Source organism: Macrobrachium rosenbergii, chromosome 2 (genome assembly GCF_040412425.1).
Source record: "Macrobrachium rosenbergii isolate ZJJX-2024 chromosome 2, ASM4041242v1, whole genome shotgun sequence".
Lineage (NCBI taxonomy): Eukaryota > Metazoa > Arthropoda > Malacostraca > Decapoda > Palaemonidae > Macrobrachium > Macrobrachium rosenbergii.
In genome coordinates this window covers 92,252,221-92,264,922 of record NC_089742.1, presented here as the reverse complement: position 1 = coordinate 92,264,922, position 12,702 = coordinate 92,252,221, and the positions used below count along the sequence as shown (strand labels likewise).

At 42.0% G+C, this 12,702-nt stretch overlaps 1 protein-coding gene across 1 annotated transcript in view; it reads right to left on the bottom strand.

The window, feature by feature from the left end:
• hiw (highwire) overlaps positions 1 to 12,702 on the bottom strand; it is a 1,788,684-nt gene that overhangs the window by 1,066,234 nt on the left and 709,748 nt on the right. Inside the window, 1 exon segment of the mRNA XM_067112237.1 lies at positions 1,444 to 1,571. Within this exon segment, the coding sequence (XP_066968338.1) occupies positions 1,444 to 1,571 (128 nt within the window).

The following is a 12,702-nucleotide window of genomic DNA, read 5'->3' as shown; positions in this document are numbered from 1 at the left end:
CAAAGATGAAATCTCAAAACTGGCATACAGGTATCAGGTTGTTTCTCATTTTTAATTCAATACCCTTATTTACAAACCAGGGGTCAAAATAGCTCTAATCTTGTGCTGCTTTCCCAACAGGGAAAATCCCATATGATTTTAAAATAACTTGTATGAGCTGACTGAGGTGGAATTTGTATCTCTGTTTCCTGATATTTTCCTTTGTTCTCCACAGATGCAGATGGACAGTTTGAACAAAGCAAATGAGAATGTCCTTTTCATCCTTGGCTTGGTGCGAGAGTGACAAAATGGCAAAGAGCGCAGTGACTTTATTCCTGGCTACTTAGGATGTACCACTCTGTAATGATCTTTCAGTGCATAACCTCAAGTTTGCAGAGTTCTAATCTGAGAAAATGCAGATCTAATAGCTTCTACTGATGACATCTCAGAAATAAATATGGAATAACAGTATTAATTGAATCAGCAACCGTTCATTGTACAAACTACAGAGCAAATTCCAATTTACCCCAAAAGCTTACTTACCATGTACCTAAACTGAGAATTTAATAAAAGAGGCCAAAAGAAAGTAATGCAGTTATGCTTCATGTGTGAAAAATACAACACAAGGTTCACACATTTTTCAGGAACCTAATACTGGTAAGTTAGAAAAAATATCTGCAACTGGGTAACAGGTACAGTACTGTACTTTAGTGGAGGCTACAAACTGTATTTTTATCACAAGGTAGTGAATGTCAAGGCACCAACAACTACTTGGTTGGTAACCTTAGCTGAGCCCCAGATAACAAAGCAAAAAGGTAAACCTAACAGTTCCCATTGCTTGATCAAGTTATTTCCCAGATATCTTATGGAAACTTATGGTACTCTGACTACAGTATACTGTCATACAATACTGTGGAAAATAACATTAACAGACTTATCTATGAGCAATTTCAGATTTGCTGAGATGGATTTACCAAAATAAATTTTTCAACACTTCATAAAAAGCATTACAATATATAAGACAAAAATGAAACAGTTATGGTAGCACTTACAATATTTGGCAGTTTATATACATGCATAAAGGTGCTTGAAATAATTACAGTTTTGTATTTACAAGCTATGGAAAGGAATACATGTGCATATGTTACAAATCTAGAGAACTGTTCATCTTTACTAGAGCACTTTTATATAGTACATTAAACATGAGAAGAATTCAGTAAATCTTGATGTTGTACAATATACTTCAGCAGCAGTTCTGGTTATATCTAAAAATACTGTTTTATGAAAAATCTTTCAAATAACCTTGATTAAATAAATAACACATAGCTTAAGTAAGCACATGAAAAACAAGCAAAAACTTACAATGATATGATATATAATTCAATGAAGTTCTTTATTCAATATTTTACTGAAAATGAGAAAACTTAAGTTGACTTAATAACACATTAACCAGATTATTCTTACCTTAATCTTACCCATGTACTCCCCACGTCCTCCAAAAAGGCCAAAACCTCCTACCAACACATCTGTGTCACACATGAACCTGATGGCCTCAATAGAGTGACCTGAATATCCCCATCCTCCACCATGACCTTTCAAAAATATGAATAAATTAGCTACAAACTTAAATCTTTTTAATTCCTTAAAAGACAGTTTCCATTTGCTCAAATGGAACTCACCACTCACAAATGAGTACATTTCCATATAATTTCAGGAAATATACAGGTTTGATAACACATCACTCAATGAATGTTTTTAAAGCCAAAAGTTTCTGGACTTCATTAGTAAGGATTTAATAAAAATCAGGACACATTATTCCTTTTTTAGACACCAAAAGAAAATAATGAGAAAAGAGATTAAGATAAGGAAAACTATTGTGTAAAGTCAAATTTTGTAACAGAAAATTCAATATAGATTTGGTACTGCATTTTCACATACTTTTGAGTATTTATCATAAAGCACAGTAAAAATAAAACAAACCACTTATGCACCAGTTCAAAATGCTAATTGCCATTTCTGGGCTCGACCTGTGTCACCCAGTGAAATGGTTCCAATAGCACACATTTCTAAGTATAAATATTGCTAAATATACCAGAGAAAAAAGCTATCCATAATGCCAGGGTTACTACCCCTGGATCGAGCACCACAATGGTGTCGGTATGCACAAGGGGTGAGTGGTAACCACTATCACAGGTCTTCATCCTATAGATTTTCTATTCTCAAAGCCCCAAAATTGGAGGAGCCGCACTAACGTTACCTCCCACTGAGCTACAGCAACCACCGCTCACGCCCGCCATCTACATTCCAATCTTAGCACGAACACGCCACATACCGTTAAAATTTTCTTTGGTGATTGTGTTCTCTTTTTCAGCTCAAATCATGTCCTCCATCGAGAATTTTCCACCATCTAAGTTGAGTACTGTTTTTGGTTGGTTTTTTAACGCAAGAGGCATTGTACTTATGAACTGTATGTAAATAATGCTTACCAGTGTAAACAGTTCTGATACGCAGCCAAGCGTGGGCTGTGTTTGCCTCTTTCCCGTTTTCGACCTTCAGTCTCAGCTTTCTATTAGCAGAACGAATTCTGCTAGTTTTTATCCATACTCCATTCAGTCTGGAGCTTAATTGGAGAAATTACCACGTCGCTGGTAGGAGATGAGGAACCTGGTATCATGACCGAGCTAGGCTCATCCTTTCTGATAATAGAATTTGAGTCTTTTTATCGGTTTCCTTCTTCCACCAGCGAGTTGGTGCCTTCTCGATGGTGTTATTAATTTTATCATGATGATAGCTGACATATACAAGGATGGATGGCATGTCCATTCCTGGATTAGTTTATGCATGTGATTCAAGGCCAGGGTAGGCCATCTTGGTCCCTAACGTTACCTATATAACCAATGTTTTCTAGACCTTCTCTCTGCCGCCGAGTCATTTATGTATTTATATATGTTTAATCTTTAGGCTAACCTACATCACTTAATGGTTTTACTTTATTTATGTTTTGTTGTTGTTCAGATACTAGGTAGTTTTAATTCTAATATAAGGTAGTTAACTAGCCTAGCCTACCTAGGCTAGGCATGACAGCGCTCTCTTACACGATGCTCAGGCTACCTAGCTCTCCTCACCAGGCCATTTTATGGTTTTGGAGGGGGAAGTTAGGCTAGTGAGGAGTTCCCCTGTTCACACTTAGCCCACCTGACCAGGCCAAGTAGGTCTTGGAGGGTGAGGTTAGGCTAATGAGAGAGTTCCTCATTCACAATTAGCCCACCTGGCCAGGCCATAGGTTTTGGAAGGTAAGGTTAGATTAGTGAGAGGGCTCCTCGATTCATATTTTGCCACCTGATCAAGCTGTCTCGGTTTTGGAGGGTGTGGCTGAGTTAGTACGTAGGTCCTTCTCTCCCCACACCGGTGGCACTAATCCTGGCCTTCCTGTCCTGGCCAAAAAGCTTTGGTTTTTGGAGGGTAGGCTAGATCAGTTAACTCCAACTTTTTCGTGCATGTAGCCTAGTCCCCTTTTACCTTAACGCTTAGAATTTGGCGACGTTGCCTGAGCGACATCCTCGTAAGAGGACAGCCGTCATTATGCTCAGCACCCCGTAAGGAGGTTATATTCGGCTTCCGGAGGGTGCTACCCACCTGACCGGTCGCCGTTCACCAGGTTTCCGCCACTCACCTACCTTGCCCTTAACGGGCGGTGTTTCGTTAGCTCGCTTCTAATTGCCTTTAGTAGTTAGTAGCTGGAGTCGAACACTGTCCTGTGGAAGCAAATAACAGTTACAATATGTTAGAATTCAAGTCTCCGCCGGGCTAGTCGGTTCTTTCGTTGTTATTGTCCATTTAACCACTCCGGTGGGTATGGTTCACGGTCTGTTTGGCGGTTTCCATTATATGGTTTCCGCCCTGGGCGATAGAGAGGTGGGCCGTATGCGAACACCCTATTCCGCTCATGTTACACCGATCCCATATCATGCGACACAATGAGATTTCAGTGACTAATCACGGCGGAGTATCATAGAGTATCTGTTTATAACATATTTATAGTAGTTAACCATTTGGTAGCATAATCTATGTTTTTAGACTTTTGCTGCCGGACTCAGTTCCAGCAGGTTTTGCCTTGATGATTCGCATGTATCATCATCCATAATCTATGTTAAGGTAAACTGTGGCCGCCGGACTTAGTTCCGGCGGGTCTTGCCTTAATGATACTCATGTACCATCATTCCACTTACAGATGGTACGCTGCCAGAAGCCAGGGTGCACGGCCGTTCTCCAGCAACCCTGCGGCCACAAAGTGCCCGCCGCACTCCAGCTGTGCGGTGCATGCTGGAGACCTGACCGCTTGGCACCGGACGGCTGTGAAATTTGTTACGCTCTTTACAAGCTAGTGTCCGATGAGTCGGTAAGTGATAGGAGACCACTAACTTTTAGTCTCCCTTTTTTTATTTTAATGGCTCATATGGATATATACGAAAACTGGGAGAATATTTTCAGTAAGTCCTGCCTTCTCTTCCAGTCTAACCCAGCAACCGTGCCTCTTCGCTGTCGACCCTGAAGACCTGGGTCGCCGGATTTGGGAGGAATGTTGCGCCTGGCTACCCCTTACGTGCTGTCGGAGGAGATTTGCATATCTCCCTCTATCCGGGTGCCCGGATCTCCGCCGCAGTGCCGAAGGAGGTGGCCGCCCACTCATCGAGAAGATCAGGCAGGAGACGCAGCCCTCCCAAGATGTCAACCTGTGCAGAGAGGTGGCGGAAGAGGTGGCGGCTATCAACATCCACCTAGAACCTATGAGTGTTGATGACCAACAGGTAGAAGGTAGGGTAGTAAGTGAGGCAGGTGAGGATAGTGTAAATAGAACTCTATTTAGTTCACCTTCTTCTTCCTCTTCCTTCCAGGGATTTCCGAAGTCAGCTAACCTTGGGGACAGATCTCGGTCTGTTATCCCCAAGGTGAAATCGCTGAAAAAAGAAAGACTTACCAAAGTCCTCTAGACCTCAAAGGTCTAATCCGGCCAGCTCCTCTAGGTCGTCACTGGCTCCCAAACCAGTGGCATCCTCAAGTAAGGCTACCTCTTTCTAAGGGGTCGAGGTCCAGAGATTCAAAGGCTAAGCCTCCACAGCCTAGCTTCGACTCTGAGGCCTTTGTCAAACTGCTGATGCAGAGGATTGACTCCAAGGTGGAAGCTAGGCTACAAGATCTTTCGTCTCAGCTTGTCACAAGCTTAGAGACCCCCGGACAGTCAGTGCTGTCACTGGCACAAAAGCTGCAGGCCCAGGAAAGCTTGCTCTCCAGATTCATCCAGTCCGAGCAGCACAGCAATCACATGTTGTCCCGGATGCCTCCAAACTGCCCCCTTGATAAGGGGGAACCCGGGCGGCTGGCCCTGCATGCTCCCCTGCATAATGGCACACTGACTATTGAGGGTTTGGGAACACTCGTCGCCTGGAAGGACTAGAGTTCTTTCCAGCCGACCTAGTGCCTCCCCCTATCCAGGCTTTGCCAGGTTAACTGAGGAAGCCTGGATTAGGTCTGATAAGGTCCCAAAGGAAACAGTCATCTTTCCCAGGGACCAAGCTCAATCCGCCCTAATGCGCGCTCTCACTGACTGGGAGTGCGAGAACACAAAACTTACTCCCTTTAAGGGAAGTTTCACGATGTTCTCCATAGGTGACTCCATCCCTACCCCCTGCACTACTAAGGTTGCAGAGCTGACCCTCCATGCTGGGATAGATGGCAAGCCTATACCTCAACTCTGGGAGACAGATCCTACTTCCCTTCTCTTCCCGGAGATTCGAAATGTTGGTTGGGAGCTCCGGCAACGTTCACGGTGGGGAAACTCAATCCCGAGTGTGCCTCCACCCTGTTCAGCGAGCACCTTCCCAGGATTCCGGAGGCTCTGCTGAAGGCGGAGTATGAGGCTAGGTGCAGGTTGAGTCGCTCCCTGCATTCCATCACCATCTCAGAGGTAACGGCATTAGTTTATAATGAAGAACCTCTGTTTTAGGTCCTTACGAAGTCGTTATTGGCGTCCTTCCAATCGGACCTTTATGACTTTGTGGTTACGAGACAGAACTGCCGGAAACACATCTTTGCAGACGCCACCATCAGGCATGAGCCCAATAGACTCATGAAGAGTTCTATCTGGGGACCTAACCTCTTCCCAGAGGATGAGGTCAATAATGTCATGGCAGAGGCAACCAGAGCGAACCAGAGTCTTCGCTCTCGCTGGGGCCTCCCTTTCAATAGGAAGTCCTCTGAGACCTCCGGACCTCAACCTAAGGAAAGGAAAAGGTTTAGGAGGTTCCAGAGCTATAAGAAACCTCAGGCTCAAACTGTGCTTTAGGCAGTACCGGTCTCACAGATCGGCCAGCCTTCTACATCCAAGACACAGCCTCAGAAGCAGTTCGTACTGATGCAGCCGGCTCAGCAAGCTTCTGCTCCGCCAGCCTTCGTGACGTCCCCAGCTTTTGAGGGGCGTTTCGAGGCTACAATAGACATGCGAGGGGAAGCAGGGCCAGAGCCGCCTACAGAGGTAGAGCAGCATCCAGACCTCTCTCACGTGGAAGAGGAGCCCGAGGAGGCAGAGGAAGTAAGACCTCTCCCAATCAATGAGACTCCTCAGGTAGGCGGGAGATTATATCCCTTCCAGGACCATTGGACCTTCAGTCCATGGGCCTACAGCATAATCTCAAAAGGTCTGGGATGGAGCTGGAGCAAGGGGCCTCCTCCGCCAGTCAGGTTCCATCAACCTCCATCCAAACACTTACTGGACTTTGCAAAAGAACTTCTGCAAAAGAAGGCAATAAAGAAAGTCAGGCACTTGAAATTTCAAGGCCGTCTATTCAGTGTCCCAAAGAAAGACTCAGACAAGCAGAGTAATTCTGGACTTGTCTCGTCTCAACTTATACATTCAATGCGACAAGTTTCACATGCTTACAATTTCGCAGGTACGGACCCTACTTCCCCGTGGGGCCGTCCACCACCTCTATAGATCTTTCAGGCGCATATTATCACGTCCCGGTTAAGTAGAAACTTCTCTTTACCTAGGGTTCAGACTAGGAAAACAAGCATACTGTTCAGAGTCATGCCATTCGGGCTCAACATAGCGCCCAGAATTTTTACCAAACTGGCAGAGACAGTAGTCCAAGAGCTACGGGCCCAAGGGATTATGCTGGTCGATATCTGGACGATTGGATAATTTGGGCATCCAACGCCAAGGAATGTCGAAAAGCAACTTTCACAGTAATCAACTTCTTGGAATGCTTGGGATTCCAAATAAACAGGAAGAAATCCCGTCTAGTTTCGGCGGCTCAATTTCAGTGGTTGGGAATCCAATGGGACCTAAACACACACAAACTGTCACTTCCGCCAGCCAAAAGGAGGGAAATAGCCAAAGCTACCAGGCCGTTCCTCAAGAACAAAAGAGCCTCTCCTCATACCCAGGAAAGAGTTCTAGGCTCTCTTCAGTTTGCTTCAGTAACAGACTTGTTGCTCAAAGCCAAACTGAAAGATGTAAACAGGGTATGGCCTTAACAGACCAACAGCAGAAACAAAGACAAGTTGTCTCTGATTCCGCCGGTATTGAGGAAGAGGCTTCGACCATGGTCGTCAGTCAAGAGTTTGGCAAGGTCAGTGCCTCTTCAATTTCCCCCTCCTTCGCTATTGATCCATACGGATGCTTCCCTAAGCGGATGGGGAGGATACTCCCAACACAAGAAAGTTCAGGGAACATGGTCGACAGTATTCCGCCAGTTCCATATCAACATTCTAGAGGCAATGGCAGTATTTCTAACATTAAAGAAACTACGTCCAGCCAGACAGATTCACATCAGACTGGTGCTGGACAGTGCAGTAGTTGTGCATTGCCTAAACAGAGGGGGCTCCAAGTCAAACCATATCAATCAGGTAATGATTGCAATTTTCTCTCTGGCAAGGAAACATCTTTGGCACCTGTCAGCTACCCACCTGGCAGGTGTTCGGAATGTCATTGCAGATTCACTATCCAGGACAACTCCGCTGAAGTCGGAATGGTCCTTGGACAGGACGTCGTTCGAGTAGATTTGTTTTCAGGTACCGGGTCTCCAGGTAGACCTGTTTGCCACAGAGAGCAACCACAAGCTTCCGTGTTACGTTGCTCCCAATCTAGACCCTCTAGCTCATTCCACAGATGCGATGTCAATCGACTGGAACAAACGGCAAAGGATCTATCTGTTTCCACCAATAAACCTATTGATGAAAGTTTTACACAAACTCAGATCATTCAAAGGTCAAGTAGCACTTGTGGCACCCAACTGGCCGAAGAGCAGTTGGTTTCCTCTACTGCTAGAGTTGAAGCTCTGGCACAAACAGATCCCCAATCCAAGGTTGACACAAGTAGTGCAAACTCGGACTGTGTCAGCTTCCTCAAAAATTCTGAATGCCCTAGCTTTATGGACTTCATGAAGTTTAGAGCGCAAAAAGACGCTAACATTGACCCTCTTAATACACTGTTCATAGAATCAGATAAGAGGGAATCTACTCTCAGACAGTATGACTCAGCAGTCAAAAAGTTAGCATTATTTCTGAGGGAATCTGACGCTCATGAAATGACCAAGAATCTAGCAATCTCTTTCTTCAGATCTTTATTTGAGAAAGGATAGGCCACTAGTACTATTACTACAACAAAATCTACTTTAAGAAAAATATTTTTACATGGCTTTAATATTAACCTTACAGACTCATATTTTTCACAATTCCTAAAGCATGCGCTTGTCTTAGACCAGCAACCCGTCCACACACAGTTTCCTGGTTCTTAAATGACGACTTAAATTGGCATCAGACACCGATAACGAATTATGTTCATACCCTGAGTCTGTTAAGGAAAACGTTATTTCTAGTAAGTCTAGCCTCAGGAGCTAGAATTTCTGAACTGTCTGCTCTTTCTAGAGAGCCAATCATGTTGATTTCCTCCGTCAGGTGAAGTTCTGTTGTCTCCGGATCTCAGTTTTCTAGCAAAGAATGAGGATCCACAAAATAGATGGTCTCCTTGGAGGATTATTCCCCTTCCACAGGATCTGTCTTTATGTCCAGTCAACACTTTAAAAGCTTATTTAAATAGAACTTCTAAGAGAATTTCAGGCCCTCTTTTTGTTAGGGTAAAATGGAGGTACCATTTCCTTAAAGGCCATCAGGCAACAAATTCTTTATTTTATTAAACAGGCAAACCCGGATTCAGTACCTCGGGTACATGATATTCGGGCGGTGGCCACCTCAACTAATTATTTGCGGTGGCCACCTCAACTAATTATTTTCACAACATGAATTTTGAGGACCTTAAAAAGTATACAGGCTGGAAATCACCAACAGTATTTAAACACCACTATCTTAAGCCCCTAATTCCACAGTAGCTGCAGGAAGTATTGTTCCTCCTGGTCCAGCTCAAGACTAGTTTATGTAACTTCTTTATCCTTTTTGTTTGTATCCTCGTTTACCTATTGGTATATTCTCTAGCCTACCTGCCTCACTTACTTGCCCTGCTTCTAGCCTTTAGGGTCAGGCCTGCTCCACAGCCTGACTCCTGACCGTATCATGGATATCCTCTTTTCAAATCATAAACTGTTAGCCTTAAGTGTCTTGGTGTTGGTTATTTTATATTTTTAGACTGTGTACTTTATAGTTTTTGATTATGTTTTTTGAACTTATAATTTGGGATTATTAAACACAGTAATTTTCTCTTAGTTTTATTTAACTCCATTAAGGTAATCTTTGGAGCGTACCACCAAGCTCTTGTATGGCTGATTCTCTGTTACTATTTCACTGGGTGACACAGGTCGAGCCCAGAAAAGGGATTTTGACAAAGGAAAAATCTATTTCTGGGGGAAGACCTGTGTCACCCAGTGACCCATCCCTATGCTTCCTTTCCCACCCAGGTAGCATACCAAGCTTGGAGGGTGCTAATCTTGGGATGAAGATGGCGGGCGTGAGCGGTGGTTAGCAGCGAGTAGTGGGAGGTAACCGTTGGTGCGGCTCCTCCAATTTTGGGGCTTTGAGAATAGAGAAATCTATAGGATGAAGACCTGTGATAGTGGTTACAACTCACCCCTTGTGCATACCGACACCATTGTGGTGCTCGATCCAGGGGTAGTAACCCTGGCATTATGGATAGCTTTTTTCTCTGGTATATTTAGCAATATTTATACTTAGAAATGTGTGCTATTGGAACCATTTCACTGGGTGACACAGGTCTTCCCCCAGAAATAGATTTTTCCTTTGTCAAAATCCCTTTTATATGTTTTAATAAAATTATACTACAGTAGTACTTGATCAAAGAAAATATGCGAGAGGAGTACACAAACATGGATTATGGGTCCTTAATGTGAAAAACCCATTTTCACTTTTTCTCTTTCAAAATTCATTTGGTTGATTTTGAAAGAAAACCAAGTGGTATTACTTTTATGTCAATCTTATCATTGCTCTTTACTTTATTGGGAGATAAGCAAGAATGGTATTTTGTATTAAGATTGGATAATAGATTTTTTCAACATAAAAATACATTACACATGCTTTACAGTAACCTTTTTGTGTTAGCATTCATCTTCAGACACTCAATTGATGAAGTCTCTCTTCAACTACCTCTATCACTGAAAACTAACCATTTTCTACCTGACAGTTGTTTAGTCAACAATGGCATTCATTAAATCACTACGGTGTCTTTATTTCATGCCTAACTCATATAGCTTCCATTTTTTTCATCACCATCATAAATGTTTTTACATCAAATTTCCCTCTTAAGGGGCTAGATGTATAATTAGTTCTCTCCACTCTGTCTTGAGCTTATTCTGCCTGAACTCCCATCAGGTCTAGGCTAACATTTACAGTATCCCTTTTCCCCATGACTTCCTGGGTCATCCTTAAGGTCCTAGTTGCTTTCCTTAACATGCTGAAACAGTCTCGATCTGAGAGTTCCATCTCTTTTGCAAAGCTTCTTGATATCGCACTTTTGACTCATTCCTCATTTGCAATATGATCTTCCCATCATATGCCAGCCACTAATCCTGACATTCTAAGGTCACCCTTTATCAGAATTTGCCACATTTTTGCTGTATACAGGAGAGCAAATCTATGTAACATTTGAAAAAATCTTTGCCCTCTCTACTAATAGCACATTAATTTACCAGTAGTCCAGCTACCTCTTTCCATTTCAATTATGTTGCATCTATATCAACTTACTGCTCTATCAACTCCAGCTTCACAGTCCAGTGTGCCCCCATTGTATATGTGTAGGTAAATTATAACTGATATTCAGAAGTGATAATTAGAACAGTGGCGTTGTTATGAAATCTAAAACTAGAAACTGGAATACAATGTTATACTGAAAGACGATTGTTTAGAGTGAATTAATATTGGTAAGATTCGTGAAAATAAAACTGTAACTATGAAAATAAAAGGAATTTGTAAAAATCTGAAAAGCAGGTGAAAGATTTTGTTTATGAATACAATTCAATGACAAAAGACAAACTAGGGCACAAATAAAGTTCAATGAAACTCAGGCAAATGGAATTTGATGACACTGTCCCCTACTTTGGTGAGTTACCTCATCACTTCACCTGATAAATTCAGAAATAACTGGAACTTGCCATAAAAAGGAAAAAGGAATTTAGAGTACTATCATTCCACTTAATGTATTACCATTTAAGAGATGCCACTTGACAGTAAACCACCTGTATTCATGTTCTCACAATTTGAGGACTCGCTGATTTGCAGGATTTTCTGTAGAACATATCTATAAATTATTCGCGAAAAATTCAGCAATTTGCGACCTTTTTTGTCAAGAAATATTCACTAATTAGTGATTTTGATGTTATTTTCATGACTAAATACATTTTTTTATGATAGAAAAATGATTTACTAATTTTCAAAAAATAATAATAATAATAATAATAATAATAATGATAATAATAATAATAATAATTTACTGTAATTACACCATTTATGAATTTCTATAGTAAGTTATGGAAAATTTTAAACATACAGTACAAATTTCAACCCCGATCTTTTCCTGAGTCTTGGAGCTCAGGGGGGAGGGTGAACCTGTCAAATATATCAAATTACTCTACATTTCTGACCAAGGGTAAATGTTGCCACACCGTGATCAAATCAATTTCTCTTTTTTTCCTTCCTTTCTCTCTCTCATCAAAGGGTACAATGTGAGCAATAAATAGACAAACAGAAACTTAGTTCAGCCCTTCTCTCTCTCCCTCTCTCTTTCAAGAAAAGATACTGCTACTTTGAGTCTCTTTAACCAATTGGTATTAACACATATGCATACTGTGTGTGTGTGTAGTCATAGTGTTTTAAAAATGGGTAGTACGTAAAGGTACTTCAACTTTGGAAGACAAAAAACAAACATAAATTTTTTGTTGTCAGTCACTTAAAGAGAAATGGATTAACATTCCTCGAGAGATTAAAGAGATAAACTCACTCACTCTCTCTTTCTGTTTTTGCTGGAAGGATTAGAAGCACAGTCGACCCTCATTAAGTCGGACCCCATTAATCCGAATATCGGATAAGACGGACACCGAAGAAGGTCAGCCGATTTAAAATATGTAATGTTCAACCATGACTTAAGATAGTTACTGTTCCTCCACTCGTCGTGTACCGTTTTCCTTCTTATTTACCAAAGGTAAAAAAAAACTTTTCAGTTATACTTTTATTTTATATATACTGTTCTGTATTTATACTTAC